General features: G+C 39.2%; 1 protein-coding gene across 2 annotated transcripts in view; it reads left to right on the plus strand.

Moving 5' to 3' along the window:
- Positions 1 to 22,450, plus strand: part of LOC128866739 (protein dead ringer) — a 157,105-nt gene that overhangs the window by 116,713 nt on the left and 17,942 nt on the right. For both annotated transcript variants that reach the window (XM_054107700.1, XM_054107701.1), the window contains exon 7: positions 9,393 to 9,576. In XM_054107700.1, the coding sequence (XP_053963675.1) occupies positions 9,393 to 9,576 (184 nt within the window). The remainder of the gene's footprint in view (positions 1 to 9,392; positions 9,577 to 22,450) is intronic.

The raw sequence follows: 22,450 nt of genomic DNA on the forward strand, positions 1-22,450 counted from the left end.
TCTTTGATTTAATTTCTTTTGTATGCACTTAAATTTTGACAAATGTCTTAAACAAAAACAAAAAAATGCTATTTGGTAATTATTTTTATTTCGTCGAAACAAAAAACAAAGTTTGCGTTCATTAAAATTCTTTATTTGGCGCACTTTCTTCACCGCTTGCTTTGCAGTCCATCTGACATGCAATTAATTTTTTTCCAGCTGCTTTACTTATTATTAACTATGCATGTGTGTATGTATGTATGTATGTAGATTCAGCGCTTGTTTTTGTGCGCATCATTAAATCGGACTCCAGCGTTGGATCGTGCATTTAGGCGATTGTTCATATGCTTGAGTATTAAGTACTTTGAACTTGCATCGATCACTCGATCATTTCGATCGTTTGGCCACCACCTTCATCTCCTGCCTCCATTGCATGCAAGCAACGTTCAATCGTTGGGTAATTTCTCACTTTTTATTTCTCAACATTATTTCCAATTTTTATTTGAATTTGAATTCTTCACTGATCTGCACTGATCGATCTGCCGCCCGTTGCCGTTGCCTAGAGGCGTATTTTTTTTACTCGTGTTTACGCATTCAAGTCGTATAATACATCACAACACAACAACGTTTTCATTCAATCAACATGTCGATCATTTGTAGTTTGATTGATTCCTCTGGGGCGAAGTCGTAAAAAACGATTGAGATAGAAAAAATACGAAGCAAAACGCGTGTGTACAAATTACTTTTTTATTAAACTGAATTTTATGACCATTAACTGAACGCCTTTTATTTAATTTCACTGCACACCGTTTATTTATTGTATGAAGTACTTGCTATGTATGCACTAATTTACATACATATCTATGTATATACGCATACAGGGTGTTTGTGTAGCCTGCCATGATTGATTGAACCAATTGCAATGGCAGGCGTTTCGTAAAAACAGAAAAAAATCGCTAGTAAGTAACTGCTATTCAAAAAATACTCGGAGTTTCACATTCATACGAATCGCGTGTGAGATGTTTTCAGATTCATATTTTTCTATGTCTTCACTTCTGAGCGCAACTTATCATATAGCCTTGTCCACTGCATCCAAGAAATGCTTACGGATATCATTATCGGTGACGGGACATGGATCTACAAATAACGAGGCGAGTCCAAAATCAACGGAATCCATAGCAAGCAAAAATAAAAACACACCAAAAAGAAAATGAAAAAAAAAATAAAAAAACCAAAATAATAAAAAAGCAAAAAAAAAGAAAAAAAACAGAAAAACCAAAAATACGAAAAAAAACCAAATAAAAAAACAGAAAAACATAAAATAAGAAAAAAAAAAAACAGAAAAAATAAAAAAAAATTTAAAAATTAAAACAAAAAAATTAAAAAAAACATTAAACTAAAAAAAAATTATAAAATTAAATAAAAAATTATAAAATTAAATAAAAAAATTTTTTTTTAGTTAGAAAAAAAAAAATTAAAAAAAAAAATTTAAAAAAACATTTAATTACAACAAAATTATAAAATTAAAAAAAAACAATTTTTTTTAATTAGAAAAAAAAAATTAAAAAAAACACCACAAAACAAAAACACAAACGACAATTTCGATCTAGGTTAAAAAAAAAAAATTAAAAAAAAAAAACACCGAAAAAAAAATTTAAAAAAACATTTAATTACAACAAAATTATAAAATTAAAAAAAAACAATTTTTTTTAATTAGAAAAAAAAAATTAAAAAAAACACCACAAAACAAAAACACAAACGACAATTTCGATCTAGGTTAAAAAAAAAAAATTAAAAAAAAAAAAACACCGAAAAGCCAAAACACAAACGACAATTTCAATCTAGGTTGGTTGGTTGGTTTAAGGGTGACCCCGCATCGGAGTGCCACATAGACCGCAAGTTGGGTCCGTTGTGTTGCCCTAGAGCTCATTATGTTGTATGATTTCCCTCCCTTACCGAGATTTTTTATTATACTCGTAGATTTTGGTGAAAGATATTAATTCATTTCGAGAATTTGGTAAGAGATTCGATTTTCAGGTCCGATAGTACTGAAAGATTGTCAATTGTTGGAGAGCCTAGAAGAGCGAGTCGACTTCTGGCTAGACCGGGACAACTGCACAGCAAATGCCTGCTCGATACTTCCTCATCTTCGTCCTCGCAGTATCTGCACAGGTCGTTTTGAGGAACCCCGAGCCGACGTGCGTGAGTGCCCAAATGGCAGTGGCCGGTGACAAGAGATATTACGTTAGTTCGTGTTTCGAAAGACTTATAAGGGGTTTTGTCTGTTTCAGATTGTAGGATGACCAGATTTGTCTGGTCGTAACGCAAGTAGTTTCCACTCGCCACCTCCGATCAGTAATGCTGTGAAATTCTCGATCAATGGTCATTTTACATGTTTCGACCTAAATTCAGTGTTTTGTCGAACATTGTTTTGAATTGCCATTGCTTGCTTAACTATGATCAATCAGTAAATAAGGAGTATTATGTGAGCTTACTAAAACGTTTCAGAGAGAATATTCGTCGCAAAACGTCCACGCCGTAATTGTGGAGCAACAATTCGTACTTCACCATGAGAATGCACTGGCCCAAAAATATATCGCTCTGAATGCATCTATTTGATCAAGTAAAGCAGTTTAAGGCGATTTCAAAATCGGCAATTGAAAAGTGTAAAGATGGGTGATAAAGTTTAGAAAAAGTGCTGTTATATATGTATGTATACATTCGGATGGGTCAATAATGCGCATGAAATAATTTTTCTCGACATTGTTCATAGCAGATTCGGATTCTACATTGAATTCTATAAATGTAAGTCCTAAAATCAATTTCGAGCACCCAAAATCTTATAAAAAGCTATCTTTAATTAATATGACAATTGAGAGGACGCCCGAATGCTGTAATCGCATATTGTAAACTTCTTCTTCTTCTTCTTAATTGGCGCGATAACCGCTTACGCGATTTTGGCCGAGTTTAACAAAGCACGCCAGTCGTTTCTTTCTCGTGCTAACCGGCGCCAAATGGACACACCAAGTGAAGCCAAGTCCTTCTCCACCTGATCTTTCCAACGCAGAGGAGGCCTTCCTCTTCCTCTACTACCACCAGCTGGTACCGCATCGAATACTTTCAAAGCCGGAGCGTTTGTATCCATTCGGACGACATGACCCAGCCAACGAAGCCGCTGGATCTTTATTCGCTGCGCTATGTCTATGTCGTCGTAAAGCTCATACAGCTCATCGTTCCATCGTCTGCGATATTCGTTGCCAACGTGCAAAGGTCCAAAAATCTTACGCAGAATCTTTCTCTCGAACACTCCAACCGTCGCTTCATCGGATGTTGTCATCGTCCAAGCTTCTGCGCCATACGTTAGGACGGGCATGATGAGAGTCTTGTAGAGTGTTAGTTTTGTTCGTCGAGAGAGGACTTTACTGCTCAGTTGCCTACTTAGTCCAAAGTAGCACTTGTTGGCAAGAGAGATTCTACGTTGGATTTCAAGGCTGACATTGTTATCGGTGTTAATGCTGGTTCCTAAATAAACGAAGCCTTTTACAACCTCAAAATTATAACTGTCAACAGTGACGTGAGTGCCGATACGCGAGTGCGCCGACTGTTTGTTTGAAGACAGGAGGTACTTCGTTTTGTCCTCGTTCACCACCAAACCCATTCGCTTTGCCTCTTTATCCAGTTTGGAGAAGGCAGAACTCACAGCGCGGTTGTTAAGGCCGATGATGTCAATATCATCGGCATACGCCAACAATTGTACGCTCTTATAAAATATTGTGCCTGAGCGATTAAGTTCTGCGGCTCGTACTATGCTCTCCAACATCAGGTTAAAGAAGTCACACGACAGCGAGTCACCCTGTCTGAAACCTCGTTTGGTATCAAACGGCTCGGAGAGGTCCTTCCCAATTCTGACGGTGCTGCTGGTATTGAGCAACGTCATCTTACATAGCCGTATTAGTTTTGCGGGGATACCAAATTCAGACATAGCGGCATACAGGTAACTCCTTTCCGTACTGTCGAATGCAGCTTTGAAGTCGACGAAAAGATGGTGTGTGTCGATTCTCCTTTCATGGGTCTTTTCCAAGATTTGGCGTATTGTGAATATTTGGTCGATGGTAGACTTTCCAGGTCTGAAGCCACACTGATAAGGTCCAATCAGTTGGTTGACGGTGGGCTTCAGCCTTTCACACAATACGCTCGCTAGGACCTTATAGGCGATATTTAGAAGACTAATCCCGCGGTAATTGGCACAAATTGCAGGATCGCCCTTCTTATGGATTGGGCAGAGCACACTTAAATTCCAATCGGCAGGCATGCTTTCATCCGACCATATTTTGCATAGGAGCTGATGCATGCACCTTACCAGCTCCTCGCCGCCATGTTTGAATAGCTCAGCCGGCAGTCCGTCGGCGCCCGCGGCTTTGTTGTTCTTTAGCCGTGATATTGCTATTCTCACCTCGTCATGGTCGGGTAACGGAACGACAATTCCGTCGTCAACGATTGGGGTATCGGGATCTTCACATTCTCTATGACATGCGCAGCTGTCCCCGTTTAACAGGTTCGAGAAGTGTTCCCTCCATAATTTAAGATTGCTCTGTACGTCAGTCACCAGATCACCGTCTTTGTTCTTACAGGAAAACGCCCCGGTCTTAAAACCTTCTGTAAGCCGCCGAACTTTCTGGTAGAATTTTCGGGCGTTGTTCCTATTGGCCAGCATCTCAAGCTCCTCGCACTCACGTATTTCGGCCTGTCGTTTCTTCTGTCGGATAATATGTTACGTCTCTCTTCCTTTTTCAGCTCTCTGTAGCGATCCCACATGGCTCGCGTTGCGCAAGATCGCAGCGTGGCTCTATAGGCAGCATCCTTTCTTTCTGCGGCAGCATGACATTCCTCGTCGTACCAATTGTTTTTTCGGGCTCGCCGGAATCCGATTTCTTCTTCGGCGGCGGTACGTAGGGAGCGAGAAATGTTGCTCCATTGCTCGCGCATGCCGGTTTGTTGGGCAGTACTCTCTGAGAGCAGGAGTGAGAGTCGAGTGGCGAATCTTCTGGCTGTCTGTTGTGATTGCAGCTTTTCGAGGTCGAACATTCTTTGCGTAGGTAGATGCACGTTTTTTGCTGCACAGAGGCGGGTGCGCAGTTTGGCTGCAACAAGGTAATGATCCGAGTCGATGTTGGGTCCTCGGATCGTACGTACATCTAATACACTAGAAGCGTGTCTTCCATCTATCACAACATGATCGATCTGGTTTCGCGTTTTTCGATCAGGAGACAGCCAGGTAGCTTGGTGGATTTTTTTATGCTGGAATCTGGTGCTGCAGACTACCATGTTTCGGGCCCCGGCGAAGTCGACCAGCCTCTGTCCGTTACCGGATGTTTCGTTGTGCAGGCTGAATTTTCCGACTGTGGGACCAAAAATTCCCTCCTTGCCCACCCTGGCGTTGAAGTCGCCAAGCACGATTTTTATGTCGTGGCGGGGGCAGCGCTCATAGGAACGTTCCAAGCGCTCATAGAAAGAATCTTTGGTCGCATCGTCCTTCTCTTCCGTCGGGGCGTGGGCGCAAATTAGCGATATGTTAAAAAAACGCTCTTTGATGCGGATTGTTGCGAGACGCTCGTCCACCGGAGTGAACGACAGTACTTGGCGACGAAGTCTCTCTCCCACAACAAATCCGACACCGAATTTGCGCTCCTTTACATGGCAGCTGTAGTAGACGTCGCAAGGTCCTATGTTTTTCTTACCTTGCCCCGTCCATCGCATCTCTTGGATGGCAGTGATGTCAGCCTTTACTGTCACGAGGACATCAACCAGCCGGGCGGAGGCACCTTCCCCATTAAGGGACCGGACATTCCAGGTGCATGCCCTCAAATCATTGTAAACTTCTACCTATTCAGAATTGACGCCGACATACTAAACATATGTCCAGCATGTGACGGCACCCTGCACGACTCTACCCATTGCTTCATATGCCCCATCAAACCCACGCATCTAACACCCCTCTCCTTCTGGACCCAACCTCCTGGGCCTACCGTTAGATGAGCTAGACGAAGACCAACGGTGGTCTACACTAAACTAGCAGGGTTAAGTGCACTGCTACAACAACAACAAGGAGTTAAAGCAATGTAGATAGAAATCGAAAAAAATAGAAACGTTGTCCCAGAAATGGGCATATGTGTATATATGTATGTATATGTGCTGCTTTTGGTTGCCATGAATATTACTTTGTAGGAAATGCCTATCAACAAGGTGAATCTATTACAAGTTGGTGATATGCTTCTTTTCTTTTGTCGTATAAGTCCGGATGTCAGTATAAAATGAAATGACGAAAAACCGTTTCATTCGCACCATCGTCATTTGCTTCTACCTCCAGCTAGATGGCCTCTGTGCAACATAGTTCGCCCTAAACCTAATATACTTCTACTTCTTTTCTCGTGACATTGTTGCTGGCCTAGTGCTACCATCTTTAATATGAATAATATCAACAGTTTTAATTTTATTCACATATTCCGAGTACTTTTTGAACAGAAGGCGAGAAAACATTGATTAGATTCTGCGATACATAATCACCTTCTGTATCGTTCATGCCATTCATTTATATGCCTTCAATTTCTGTTTTACTTTTTTCACCGCTTATTTTATTTCACCATCAAATGCGGCAGCTATCAATTGCAACAATCATTCGCTCGTACACGCCTGCTTCCAAGGCTTTCCATATCTATCTATGTACATCTGATTTGTTGCATCGTTTCCCATTCGCTTCAAATGCAAAACGTTTCGCCGCAATCTTAGCCTCGTTACACCGACAAACGATCGCGATCTTCTTCACTTGAGTGTTGGCTGTTGCTTTCTTGTTGCCCCCTCCAATCGTCAATTGGTCAATCTATTGTGGCCAAAATTGAATGAGTGAATTGAATTGACCGACTGAGCGAACGTACCAACTGTCTGTCGAACTTTGATTTCATGAATGTAGCTGAGGGCAGCGTTGTGTTTTGTCGATTTGTTGTTTGTTGCTTGTTGCTGCCGGCTTTACAGATAAATCTGTTTTATTAATTTTGCTGTTGTTCTGCCTAGTTGAGCATTTAACACTTTCGTTTCCAGTAATTAAACTCGTCGATATGCTGCGCGGTGCTCATCATCAGCCTGATCGTTTGATAATCGATACATACATACTTACGATCAGATCGATTTGTATGTTGCATACTTTTGTGTTGAACTGTAGAAAGACGACTGGTCGACTGATCAACTGATCGACTGATCGTTTAACGCCAGTCATCCAGTTAGCTCGGTACTATACTTGTAGAGGTTTTTCGGTTGACTACTTAGCCGTTCGTTCGTCCGTCTGGTCGCTGTAGTTCATCATTTAGTGCCATTTCGTTTTTTCGTTCTTTTTTCCGCTTTTTCTCTTTAGTTTTACGATGAGTGTGATTCGAAGCATGTTGTTTGCTATTGGTGTTTTTATTGTTGCTGATGTTCTTAGTGATCATTTGATGATAATTGAACTGTAATTAAATTGATTGCCGGCAATTAAAATTTCATTTTTCATTTGTCTGTGTTTGTGTTAACTGATTTTCATTGGTTTTATTGTTGTTGGTATCTTTTGAGTTGTTGTTTCTATTTCTCTAAATGTTTTGTGATTCGCTACGATTTGTTGTTGTTGTTTGTACATTTTGTTAGCTCCGCTACTTGTATGATATCTACAGACATGATGCAGTATTTACGGCCTGTGTGTCTATGCTGCTTGGCTATAAAAGAATTTATTACAGTTTTTTTATTGCAACAACAAAGTATGCACAGAATAAATATAAATTGTGTTTTTTCTATTTTTTTATTTACTGTTAGGATTTCTCACTTATTCATAAAATATATATATGTAAATGCAATAGTATTTTATAGATAAATATCTTCGACCCGTAGTTAACTACTTATCAGAGAATTAGCTGTGGAAAAAAATAATAATTAATTGTGAAAATAATTAGTATTTACTATTAGGACGCGTCTTTATTTTCTAATGTTTTAAGGTTATACAGGTAGAATAGCCAAAAAGCAACTCCAGCGTCGGGTGATACTGTTCACTAGACAAGGCTAGTTTACTTGGGCGGCAGCCCTTTGGTCGGGAAAAACCCGAGTCATTCCACTAAAGTAAAATCGGCTGCCATGGGAATGTGAAGGCATCCCGCGCGATACTAACCATCTTTTCACATGCCCTTTAAAACCTACTCATCTAAACCCCTCTCACTCTGGACCCAACCTGTCGAAACAGCATGTTTCCTGGGCCAACTTTTTGATGAGCCAGATGAAAACGACCGGTGATATACCCCACAACAACAACTACAACCAGCGTCGGGGTTGCATACGTTTTCATTGGTTCTTATAATCTTTGGTTGGTGATTAAGGGAAGGATAACACTTTGAGTATAGCTGACAAGTCGCACCAATAAGATTTTCTGCAGAATCATTTGTTTTTTTCTAAACTTCATATCCTGTGGTTTGTTTTGTGCTAATGTAAATGAAAAAAAAAAACGTTTTCGGTCTTTGGTTTGGTCAGTGCTGTTATAATTTTTCTTCAATGATGTTTGCTAGTTGCATAGCCTGCCAACTGCCAGCCGTATGTGCCATCACCGGCATCTGCCCGCTGAAAAATATTCTCATAAAGGAACGGCTTGTAGCTTGGAAGTGTGTCAAAAGTGTAGGCTCTTTCACCACCAACAACAAGACGCATACGACGAATTGGTAAAGAAACTCGACAAATACTTTTTTAGGATATGCACTATGCGCCCGTTCTACAATTATTCCAAGCTTCGATAGTATTTTATTTTTCCTGTCCCGTTATGAAATTTGCAAAAACGCCCGAGAAACGCAGAACTATGTTATTACTTGAAGGTCTACAATGAAGAAGTTATAACTCGTGATTAAACGATGCACCTCAACATTTGGACCAGTTTTGACAATTTTTTTTTACTCTTTTTTATTTATTTATTGGACGTTCATTATTTTTTTTTTTATTCCCATTATTGTTTTTCTTTTATAAAAGTAACAGAAACCACGTGTGTATGTAAATCCAAAATAAAAATAAAAAAATCATGCATTTGTTTTATGAAAAAAATGCGTAACACCAACACCGTCAAGCAAAAAAATTACAAAAGTCCACAGGATTTTTTAGCAACTTGGAACTTGAATTTGGTTATATTAAAATTGTGCAAGCCACAATACTTCATAATAAAATTTTTTCTAGAAAACTGTGTTAAAAAATGTTTGCTATTTCTCTAATTTTTCTAAACAATTTGCAATTTGGATTTTCATATATGGATTTTGTTAGACAATGAATTTTTATAAAAAGATAGTTCGCTGGTTAGATAGTTATAAACTTTTATATTTTTAATAATTGTTTTATCGTTTTTTTCTTGCTTACATTTGCAGGTTCACCCATCAACCGTTTACCAATAATGGCAAAATCCGTGTTGGATTTGTATGAGCTATATAATTTAGTAATAGCGCGTGGCGGCCTAGTCGAAGTCATCAATAAGAAACTATGGCAGGAAATTATTAAAGGACTACATTTGCCGTCGAGTATAACAAGCGCCGCATTTACACTAAGAACACAGTAAGTAGCTACTTATTTGTAACATATGTACATACGCGTTGTTTTAAGCCTAGATCACTAAACATTCGTCTAATAGACTACGTGCGCCTGCAGGCTTGCAAATTCGACATATTCCCGTCACATCACTTCACTAGAAAAACTTTCATAAATAGTTAAATAGAAATATTATAATAAAGGGTGGTTAAGTTTCAAGGGCCGGTGTGGCACCGTCCTGTTGAAACCACATATCGTCCACATCCATATCTTCCAATTCGGGCCATAAAAAGCTCGTTACCATCTCACGATAGCGAACACTATTCACAGTAACTGCCTGACCGGCCTCCTTTTGGGAAAAAAGGTCCAATGATGCTGATGATTTTCTTCGAAAATTAGTAATTTCCTGCTACCATTCTGACCATTGACGACGCTTGAAATGGTCAAGAGGCTTTAGTTCTTGAATCAGTTGCACCTTGTAAGCCTGTACATGCAAGTCTTTATGCATAATGTTCATCAACGACGACGAGTTGAGGTGGACGGCTCTTCAACCACACTATCGCGGACAGCAGCAATATTTTCGACAGTACGAGCTGTACGAGCATGCACTGGTGTTTTCACATCTCCTACAGACCCGGTTCGCTCAAACTTTTGCACAATTTTTCCGATTGTAGGCACACTTGGACGATTAAATTGAACGAAAAAACCACGAAGTGCGCGATATGCATTTTGATTTGAACGCCCGTTTTCATAATAAGCCTTAATAACTTTAACGCGTCGCTCGATTGTATATCTTTCCATGGTTAGAAGTGAGTTAGTCAGAAATTAAAAAATATCAAATGAAATGCAGAAAAAGCTCAACATTTAGGTGTGGTTCACATTCAACATCGGCCCTTGAATTTTAACCACCCTTTACTTCTCTTAATTTACATTCATTTGTTTGAAATGAAAAAAAGAAATATAAAAATATGCTTGTTTTTAATTTGTAGTCTGTGAGACGAATGATTAGTGACAGGGTAACACTGATTTAGGTTTAGTGATCTAGGGTGAATTTTTCATTCATCACAAAATTCTTACGGTGCTTTCTCTACGCAAAGAGGCTGGCCGTTTCCTTTACTATCTGTACTCTGCTGCCTTCGAGACAACTCATCCGAGTGCTTAGTGAGAGCACTGGCATTGTATGCAGTGAAAGTATGAAGAGGTCTTAGAGCCACTCCAATTTAGGTGTATGAGAAAACATGTCAAGAAACCTTCCAAGGCTATTAAAGTCGCAACTCTTGTTAATTTTGGGTGCCTTAATTGGCCACTATTCATTTCAAATCCACCAAATGTCTTTTGCGCCAGTTGTACTAACGATAAAGAGGTGAAATCACCTCAGTTGACTAGTCTTCGCAAGGCTAAGAATCAGACGTTTGCGTTTTTACCTCAACAGACTTGGATGTTGGTTTTCAATTGGAATCTCTTTGACTAGCTGTGATCTGCTGCTGGAAAGGTGGGTTTCACATCAACTCAGTGAGTACATGCGCGATCCTTCTCGAGTGGATCGCAGGCGCTCGAGGTAGCTTCTACAATTAACAAAGCCTCAGCTCTCGAAATTTGTAAATGTCCCTTCTGAGCATTGCTTGCAGGGAGGCATGCATGCTGTGAGACTCGATATTACTTCGAATCCTTTTCGCATCAGATGTATAGAGGATGATATGTCGTTGCCACGACAGTAGGTTCTACGTTACCGGAACGACCCGGATTTATATCCGGCCAAGGACTGTCACTTCAGCAGCATTTCTCATATACACAGGGCCCGCCGATCTATCGTTACGGATTTGAACTAGGTATTATTTGAAGAATGGTAACACTTAGCTGTCATCTGATTTGACAGAAAATTAGTTTTATTCTTCCGCTGAACGAAAATGGTGGTGTATACGCTCAAAGAACGCTGGCAAATATTGCGACATTACTTTGAAAATCATGGTAATGTTGCAGAATGTTACGTACGGCAATGGGAAGAAGAAAAGCGCCGAATGAAGCGTATGTGCGTTACTTTGCGAAAAAAGTAAGAGAAACTGGGTTGCTTATTGACAAACCAACGCGTGACCGACCAAAAACCGTGCGTACACCCGTATGCCAACAAACCAGCAACAATTGATGCACTGATGACCAACATACGCGATGTCATAGCTGAAATACAGCCGCATACAATCGAAAATGTGTTGAAAAATTAGACCGATCGTATGGGATGGTGCATGGCTAGCCGAGGCAGCCATATGAATGAAGTTGTGCTCCATCATTAACCGGAAGGATTGTACTTCAAAATAAAAAAAACAGTTTGGAAAAATATTGAGCAGTTTCTTTTTTATAGCATTTTTAATTCCGTGAAGTTAAATGGCGGACCTATATATGGGGAATATTTATGCTGCTACAACAACCGGATGATATGGAATCATCTTAGCACATTCTCCTTGGCCGTCCTATTCTCGGGGGTCTAAAATTTGGCCACTCACTTCGGTGCGACGGCTGCTGATATGATAGTCCTTAATATTAGCCACCTGATGAATTTCATTCGTGGCATGACGTGGTTAATTCATTCATCGTGCGGTCGTCATCAACACTCCCTTCTTATTCTCGCTGTCCTGTTCTTTATCCTCCTTTTTCCCACTGTAATGATATCCCAAAGTACGAATTTAATTTCTTTATCCATGCCTTCGCGCAACCATTTACCTAACCGCTACCTTTTGTCCCTTCCTCTTTCGCCCTCTTCCTTCGTGAGCTATCATGAAACCTAACTTATTAAAAAAAACGTTTAAGGAAGAGCAAATGGCTAACCGTTTTTTATGCGTCCAAAGTGCAACACATTCATGCATGAAATTTGTTAGCGCATGTGTCTGAATTTATGCAGAAATAATCGTATGTAAAAGAGCAAAAGAAAAGCGCCAGCCACCTATGTATCTTCAATGGTAATGCTCGCATTGACAGCAATGTGAAGCCGTTGTTGTCCCGAGTTAGGCATTGTTATTGTATTGATGACACATTTTATGTGGCAGACGTTGGCCGCGCACTTTTCACCGCACGCAGAAACCAAGCATTGGAAACTAGAGACACCAATTGTCTAACGAACGAACTAACTAATAAACTATTATGCAGTTGCATGCCCCAAATGTTGAAAAGATGTTGCTTGCAACCAACCGCAAAGATATTTGCAACAACGATTTCTATTGCATTTTATTTATTTTGTTTTTAAATATTTTTTGCTGCCACAAAAGGCGGTTGTGGCTTCTTGCTAACTGGCTAACTAACTAACTGTCTAGACGGCAGGCGGCGGGCAGCAGGCAGCAGGCAGCATCAGCAAATTATAAAATAAGTTATGTTTTGGTTAAAACTGTACATACATATTGTGGCAGACAACAAAGTGGCATGAGTAGTTTATAATTAGAAAACAAAAACAACAAAAAAATAACCAACGGGAAACGATTTTCTTTAACTGTATAAAATAATAGTATGCGTATACGCCATGGTGGTCGCGCGTGTATGGTGAAACACAGTGGTGCACAGTCGCCAACGCCCCAAGTAACAGTTACTTTCAGTCTATGTGTTTTTTGGAATCATTTTAGGTAAATTTTACGCGCATAATTTGCATCGAATGTCTACGTCTGTCATTTTTTCTTCACAATAAAAAATTATTAATGCTTAAATATTTCTGTACATTACTGCGGCCGAGTGTGAGTGTAGGTTAAAAAAAAAAAATGGAAAACTCTTAACTACCAATTTATCGTCTAACCAGCTTCACATTGTTGCCAGCAGTCGCCTCCACATTTGTTGGCTTGAATTTGCACATTCATTCACATTCACGCATTCATACATATTTAGAGAGAGGTAGAGAGTATCCATCTGCACTTCGACTAGTTGTCTAACTTACTTACATATGTACACACATACATGCACGCGTACATACATATTACGTTCAACTGCAGCAGTGCGTCGGCCAGACAGACAATGGCTCGCAATTTTTAGTGCTCATGCAATAATTTACAATTGCTAATAACAGATCATAAAAATGTTGGCTTTATTTGTTGCCATTCGCATTTATGTCTGCTGCCATGGTGGAAATAAATATAAACAACATTTGCGATTTCTATGTACATTTGTACATATTACTACTGCTGTGCACTAATACTGACGCAGAAACGCTCATTCACACACACACATCGGAAGGCACAAAAAAGTCTTTACGTGAAAGCTTTTGACAGCCATAAAGCACCCAGTAGTACATAAAAAGCACACGAAAATTAGCTGAAATATGATTTGGGTTTTTTTTTGCGTTTCTACTGCACACAATTTTATTTTCACACATCTAAAACACACACACATATACACATAAAGATGTACGTGTATGATATAGAAAAATTTTTATATGGGTAAGTTGTACAGTTTTGTACGTAAGTAAATGATGTCTACTTCCCTCGTGTTGCTGTTTTTTTCTCACCCGGCTACGCCTCACACAAAGCATGTTTGTAATACTCATTTATGGCTGCTGCTGCTCTGCGGTTTTTGGTGCAGAGATTTTAATTAAATTTCAATTTTTACTTAAATTATTACACCGCATAAAGACGCCTCATTGAAGCAAATAGTTGTGGTGGCGAGTCGGTGGGAAACTTTTCTCATACTTAAAAACAGTTTTAGTTTTTATAACCATACGCCATTTGTTGGATGATTTTGTATAAGATGGCGATGGTGGACAGTGTCATTGAAAAATCTTGAAATATAATATAGCATATATATATGTACATATATATAAGTATATGTTTTCCTTTAAGTCCTTGAGGAGCATAGGGCGTCAGAGAATACCAACTCCGGATTCGTGATTACTTCCATTAACTTCTCCAGAATAAAATTCTCCTGATCGGTCTATCCGATTTCGTTTAAGCACTGGATAGAAATGTTATAGCGTTGTTGTTGTTGTTGTTGTTGCGTCGTATTTCACGCTCAACTCGAAAAAGGCGTGCGTTCATATTAGGGTTGTTCTTGTTGTTGTTGTAGCAGTACCTTTTCCCTGTCAGTGTAGCGTAATCACCGGTCGTCTTCCTCTAGCTCATCTAACGGTAGGCCCAGGAAACTAGCTGTTTCGACGGGTTAGGTCCAGAGGGAGAGGGGTGTTAGAAGAGTGGGTTTAATGGGGCATGTGAAAAGGTGGTTAGTGTCGTGCTGGGTGCCTTCACTTGCTGGACATATGTTTAGTATGTCGGGGTCGATTCTGGATAAGTAGGAATTTAACCTGCTGCAGTATCCACAACGTAATTGTGCCAGTGTTACACGTGTCTCACGAGGAAGCTGGAGCTCTTCATCTGCTATGGGGATTGGTTGGACTCCGACCACGGCATTCGGGGATCGGGAGCTTTAAGAAGGTGGTGAGAGTCTCACGATGAATGTCGTTTATGGCCTGTCTGTACACTGTCCGATCCAGTAGCTGTCTGTCTGTTTTGTCTAGGATCTCGTCCACGCAGTTGAGGAAATGCCTCCTGATGTGCCTGGGAGGTGGCTCAGGCTGAAGCAGATGTCTGCATGGCTGAGGCCTACGGAAACACCTTAGCAGAAACTGTTTACTGAGCAATTTGTTATGCTCCTTAACAGGCAGCATAAGGGCCTCATCGTGTAGGTGTTGTATTGGTGACATCAAAAGACATCCTGTCGCGGTCCTTAATGCAGTGTTTTGGCAGGTCTGAAGCTTCGTCCACTGCGAATCACTGATACCAGGCGGACAAACGGACAAACGGGCGCGGCATAGTTTAGAACCGGTCGGCCTATAGCTTTAAAAGTCGACAGCAACATTTCCTTGTCTTTGCCCCAAGTGCTGCCGCCAAGCGTCTTGAAAACCTTGTTGCGATTCTTTACTTTAGTTGCAATGCGGTTGTATGCGCTCAGAAGGAGAGCAAGCTGTCAAAGGGGTCGACAATCGTTGTCTCTAAGAGTTTTTACGTTCCAAATCTTAGTCTTTATTCGATAGCCAAAAGTTGTCAACGAGGGTTTCCGATTATTCATCAGAGACTGTGAATTTGACGATTCGTTAGGAAGATACGAATAAGTAGGTTGCTAGCCCGCCTATCCTAGCTTGGTGATAGTCAAACAAACCGCGAGTGGTATTTTGTTCCCACCTACCGGGCATATCTGCTGAGCGTTCCCCTATCCGCCACCTGGAGACGCGGCCGATGGGAGACAGGCAACTCCATACGGCAGCAAAGCTGTCACTTTATTTATCACGGTGGTGTGTCTGCTGTGAAAATAAACTTCAGCTCTGTCTGCTTTCGCGCTTATAAGTTCGCACTTTACTTGCAAACTTTTCGAAAATCTCAAATTATGAATATGCTAATACATGGGAGAATGCTTTAAGGATGGCTTTTTACAGACTTATACACTTATTTTTTTTTTTTACAGAGCCTTAGAGATCCATACGACTGGCCTAGAGTGCTGATTCTTCCAAAACGGGAGGAGTTGTTTTTATTTATTCGATTTTGATCGCATGCGCAAAAAATAATTAATGAAACAAATTTCATTTCGTAACAAAAGTTTCAAAACGAAAAATGAAATTCTAATTATACAATTTTATGAGAGCTGAGTCGAGTTTTCTTTCTTAAGAGTGCTAGTATTAAATTTTTTTGATTAACAAATCTGTTGTTTCTTTCAAATGAAACTTTAAGCAGCTTTGTTCCAAATTACAGTCACTCACACCTTATTTGAACCAAATTAGTCCAGAATACACAAACGAATTGGTTGACTTCATGCCATGTAGGCTTCCAGCTATCTATATATATAAAAAGAAGTTACATTTCCTTGGTAATCTTATAACTCAAGAACGGGCTCACCTATCCAAACCAAATTTTTAGGCTTTGTTTGGACTATTCAGTAGATGGTTTGTGTTTTAAAATTTTAAGAATCGGATACTAGGGTCTCGAGAAATAGGCCAAAACGTGAACACGGGTAACCCTAGGATGTGTTTGTACAATATGGGTAGCAAATGGAAGCTGCTGATGATTCTATAGTATAGAGTATTTTTCATACCGTTGATGCCGCTCCGTGACTAGGGTCTCGAGATATCGCCCAAAATGTTGACCCCGATAACTTAAGGGTGTGTTCGTACAATATGGGTAGCAAATGGAAGCTGCTGATGATTCTATAGTATATAGTATTTTTGATGCCGCTCCGTGACTAGGGTCTCGAGATATCGCCCAAAATGTGGACCCCGATAACTTAAGGATGTGTTCGTACAATATGGGTAGTTGATGATTTCTATAGTATAGAGTATTTTTCATACCGTTCCGTGGCTAGGGTCTCGAGATATAATCCAAAACGTGGACCTGGGTAACCCTAGGATGTGTTTGTACAATATGGGTAGCAAATGGAAGCTGCTGATGATTCTATAGTATAGAGTATTTTTGATGCCGCTCCGTGACTAGGGTCTCGAGATATCGCCCAAAATGTGGACCCCGATAACTTAAGAATGTGTTCGTACAATATGGGTAGCAAATGGGAGCTGTTGATGATTTCTATAGTATAGAGTATTTTTGATGCCGTTCCGTGACTAGGGTCTCGAGATATACTCCTAAACGTGGACCCGGGTAACCCTAGGATGTGTTTGTACAATTTGGGTAGCAAATGGAAGCTGCTGATGATTCTATAGTATAGAGTATTTTTCATACCGTTGATGCCGCTCCGTGACTAGGGTCGCGAGATATCGCCCAAAATGTGGACCCCGATAACTTAAGGGTGTGTTCGTACAATATGGGTAGCAAATGGGAGCTGTTGATGATTTCTATAGTATAGAGTATTTTTGATGCCGTTCCGTGACTAGGGTCTCGAGATATCGCCCAAAATGTGGACCCCGATAACTTAAGAATGTGTTCGTACAATATGGGTAGCAAATGGGAGCTGTTGATGATTTCTATAGTATAGAGTATTTTTCATACCGTTCCGTGACTAGGGTCTCGAGATATAATCCTAAACGTGGACCCGGGTAACCCTAGGATGTGTTTGTACAATATGGGTAGCAAATGGAAGCTGCTGATGATTCTATAGTATAGAGTATTTTTGATGCCGTTCCGTGACTAGGGTCTCGAGATATCGCCCAAAATGTGGACCCCGATAACTTAAGGGTGTCTTCGTACAATATGGGTAGCAAATGGAAGCTGCTGATGATTCTATAGTATATAGTATTTTTGATGCCGCTCCGTGACTAGGGTCTCGAGATATCGCCCAAAATGTGGGCCCCGATAACTTAAGGATGTGTTCGTACAATATGGGTAGTTGATGATTTCCATAGTATAGAGTATTTTTCATACCGTTCCGTGACTAGGGTCTCGAGATATAATCCAAAACGTGGACCTGGGTAACCCTAGGATGTGTTTGTACAATATGGGTAGGAAATGGAAGCTGCTGATGATTCTATAGTATAGAGTATTTTTGATGCCGCTCCGTGACTAGGGTCTCGAGATATCGCCCAAAATGTGGACCCCGATAACTTAAGAATGTGTTCGTACAATATGGGTAGCAAATGGGAGCTGTTGATGATTTCTATAGTATAGAGTATTTTTCATACCGTTCCGTGACTAGGGTTTCGAGATATAATCCAAAACGTGGGCCCGGGTAAGCCTAGGATGTGTTTGTACAATATGGGTAGCAAATGGAAGCTGCTGATGATTCTATAGTATAGAGTATTTTTAATGCCCCTCCGTAACTAGGGTCTCGAGATATAGACCAAAACGTGGACCTGGATAACCCTAGGATGTGTTTGAACCACATGAGTATCCATTTCGGCAAAAATGTAAAGCACTTATGGATTTAATTGTGAAATTATATTATATGTATTTGGGGAGGTGCGTTGCCATATGTGCTCCATCGAATGGCAGAAAAGGGGATTGCCGCACGCACATATACTAATTTGGCTGGTACATAAAATAACTCCGGATCAAATCGATAGCCTTATATCAGCTGAAATTCCTAACCACACTGCTGATCCTATGTTATTTCAAGTTGTCGTTATATATTACATTTCCTTGGTAATCTTATAACTCAAGAACCGCAGAACCGATTGACACAAAAATTTTAGAGTTCTTTTCTATCTTTGAGAAGGTGGTTTGTGTGAAGTTTGATTGAAATCGGTGCAGCCGTTCCTGAGTTATGATATTTTATGTGAGTAATGGTTTCCTCTCATACGAAATGCCTGTATGGGAAAAACAATAACAAATACACAGCCGCTTATGAGCGTTTCTGTTGTACTGTTGTGGTTGTAAGTGTATTATGTTAATATTAATTTTGGGCGAAAATATAATAAAAACTGGAGCATTCAAGGAACTGGAAAAACATTTTTAACTTTATTTATTTTAGCATAATTTATTTAGCGTAAAAAATTGAAATGGAAATTAAAGAATCAAAGTTTAATTACAAGTTTTATCGGCTCTTTCACCTTACCTGTATATAGGTGACCACCACAATCAAATTTTAAAAAAGTACAGAAAAGGCTATTGTGACATCTTTAGAAAGTATGTTGAATGAAAAAAATCAACTAATTCAACTGTTTAAACATTTTACGAGTTTTATAAAGAAAACTTAATATGAAAAATTTCTTGCGATATAAAAAAACATTTTATGTATGGTGGTGCGAAGCCCACTGGGTGATGCTAGTAACTTATAATAAAGGATACCCGACAAAGTACTAAATACCTTAAATTTTTTAAAATTAGAAATAAAACGCTGCTCAGTTTTTAAGCCGCGCTTTGTTGTTTTTTTTTTTTTTTGTGTTTTTGTTGTTGTTGTTTTTGTGCAATGAATTGAGGGAACACTTTATTTGTTATAAAATTAAATAAAAAAATATCTGCCTACTCTATTTTTCCATTTTCGCAAAATATTACGACATATAGAACACTTTCCACCAAACAAACTCGTATCTGTATCAAACTAGGTGTTAGTTTTGTGCATTTTGATTTTAAGCTGGTTTTCTGGCCATTCCAAATACTTTTAATTGCCGAAAAAACTCGTTCGACTGACCCTGGTAGAGGAAAAGTCTATTCAATGAGAGCCTTGAATTCTGTAATTCAAAAGATGTATTTGAAACACTGAACCCAGCTTTCGTCAGTTGAATTGCCTCTCTGTTCCATTAATCCCTCTTCGGAAGTCCAAATGGGGTTATGGTGGTTTGGTACTCGTTGGTTGAAACTGAAACTAGCAAGGCGAAGAAGTTAACTTCGTAAGCCTTATTTCAAATAAGCTCCTCCTTATTTGGATTCACTCATCATCTACTCAAATCGCCAATTGTTAGTGTATTAAAAAATGTATTAAAAAATTAGTTGGTTAGTCGCCGGCCATCGTAATCGAATGGGTAGGTGCGTGACATTCGGCAGTGCGTAGGTTCGAGACAGCAAAATAATAGAAAAAGTTTTTTCGGCAGGCAATGGCAAACCTCCAATAGTATTTCTCCCGTGAAACAGTTCCTCTTAAGTAAACCATTTGCCATACGAAGGCGGCTTGAGACTGTAGGTCTCTCCATTTATAGGCCCCTCCATCAAGACGCACGCCACAAATAGGAGAGGAGGAGTTCGGCCAAACATCTAACAGAAGTGTACGCGTCAATTATTTTTTTTATTTATTTTAAAATATTAATTTGCGTTACCCGTTCGCGACCTGCATGCTAAATGAGTTTCAGATGTCTTAGTAGGTACGTATAGAGACGGAAAAAACTTATCCAAAAAGTGACGGCCAAAATAAAAAAAAGTTACAAAAAGCGAAGCGTGAGAATTAGTGCCTCAAATACATTCACGAACTATTTCATGAAGTACAAAAATAGGTTTGTACCCACATGCAAATTTTAAATTTTAATTATGCAAGCAACAATTAATATTATCGCCTAACTAATGAAAGAAAGTGAAGTGGCAACAATTACTCGTACGCGGCCACGGTTAGAAGAAGCAGGGTGAGAAGAAAAAAAAGCTAAATGAAAAAAGTGATTTAAAATATGAAATTGAGTTTAAATTTTATCGCCTACAAGGAAAGAAAAAAATAAAATAAAATAAAATAAATCAGAATGACCCAAATGTGTGACTTTGAAGGTGGGCGAATGAAGCTTAAGCTTAATGGCGTCAACAGCGGCACGGCATCTGCGCATTAGCAAATGAATGGCGTACATTTATTTGAGAATCGAGAAAATTACCACCAATCAGCGTGAGAAACGCTTAATAACAAGTTCATTTGGCAATAATACGAAACAATAAATGTGGCAGTCAAACCGCTGAGGCGGTGGTGGCAGAGGCAGGGGCAGCGAAACAACAATCGAATAGTATTGAAGTACAATATGTGATAGTATCTACTTATGCGCATATGTATGTATGTATGTGAATGTAGGAAACTTGGCTAATTGAATATACAAATGTATTGAATTGTTTTTACATTTTATTGTGTTTGCGATATTGGAGTCAAATTCTTCGCCGGTTATTATCACGCTGATCCTCTGCGACGTTTCAAATCTGTACTTCATAAGGCAATAAAATTCATAAATGTTATTCAATCATTGCATTAAAATTCCTTTAGAAATCTTCAAGTACAAATTGCAAATAAGTATTGACGAGGAATTTCGCTGGCACTTATAATTTTTTTTTTTTACTTTTTTGCTCAATTACTTGCTAATGATTGGCTTCTTGGCTTTACAAAGTGCAAATGTTGCAAAACCAGTGTTCGAAAAAACGCTAAAAAATTATTGCATTTAAAAAATGATAAGCAGCTTCTTTTACTTTCCTTTGTTGTTTATGTTTTTCTTGTTTTTTTTTTGTTTATGCTAAATTTTTGGCACGCACCAGGCACATATTTTTTTGCGAATTTGTTTTACCACTCCGTCACTTGTAATGACTTTAATATTTTTGCAATGCATTCTTTTCTTCATCGCATTTTTTCTGCTGTAATTTCTTGAATAAAATTATTGTACTGCCCATTTGATAGGAGGGTTTCTTCTCAATTTAAACTTTTTGTATCTCATTTTTTTATTTCTCGACTTATTCCTTCTCTTTGGGGAATTTAGCATACCTTTGCATCACTTCCTATCCTCTTACTCACACTTTTCACACGCAATGTGCGCTTGATATTGAAAAAAAAAAATCGTTTGCTCGTAGCCTGCAATTCAGTTTTTATTTAGATTCACCTTCTGCAATAAATAGTACGTAGTTATTTGATCGAAGTATGCGTGAATTTATACACCAACACTACAGAGGTTACTCTTAAAGTGCACAAATAGTTCAAATAGTTTGTATTTGTATTTCATGAAACTGAATTTTAAGATTTAATTTTTCTAATTGAAGTTTTAAGTGAGCTGCTATTAAAAGAGGGCATACGAGGCTTAAAAGTTTCATGAAGTCGCATATGGGGAAACATGCTGTCTTTCCACCTCCATTTGTCGCTGAGTTATCCTGCTGTTTTGGCAAATCTACAGGGTGAACGATATCCAAAACACCATAACTTTTTTGTGTGAAATTATTTATTTATTGATTTCAAAGACAAAATTGTTCAAAAATAATTACAATTTTAACATATATTCACTTTAGCTCGATGTGACCACCCTTTGCCTTGACTATAGCCCTCAAACGGTCAAAAAATGAGTTGCATGCTGCACGAATGTGATCTAGAGGTATTTTGGCCCATTATCATATAATCGCTTTTTTCAGCGCATCCATACTGGCATATTTTTTAGTCCTCACCTTGCTCTCCAAAATGCTCCAGATGGAATAGACCATCGGATTTGCATCTGGCGAATTCGAAAGCCATTGTGTGGATGAAATGAAGTGCGGAACATGATTTTTTAACCATTCTTGGTTAACACGAGCTTTATGAGACGGTGCCGAGTTCTGTTGGAACGTCCATGGTCTACGACCGAAAT

This window comes from Anastrepha ludens, chromosome 6 (genome assembly GCF_028408465.1).
Source record: "Anastrepha ludens isolate Willacy chromosome 6, idAnaLude1.1, whole genome shotgun sequence".
Lineage (NCBI taxonomy): Eukaryota > Metazoa > Arthropoda > Insecta > Diptera > Tephritidae > Anastrepha > Anastrepha ludens.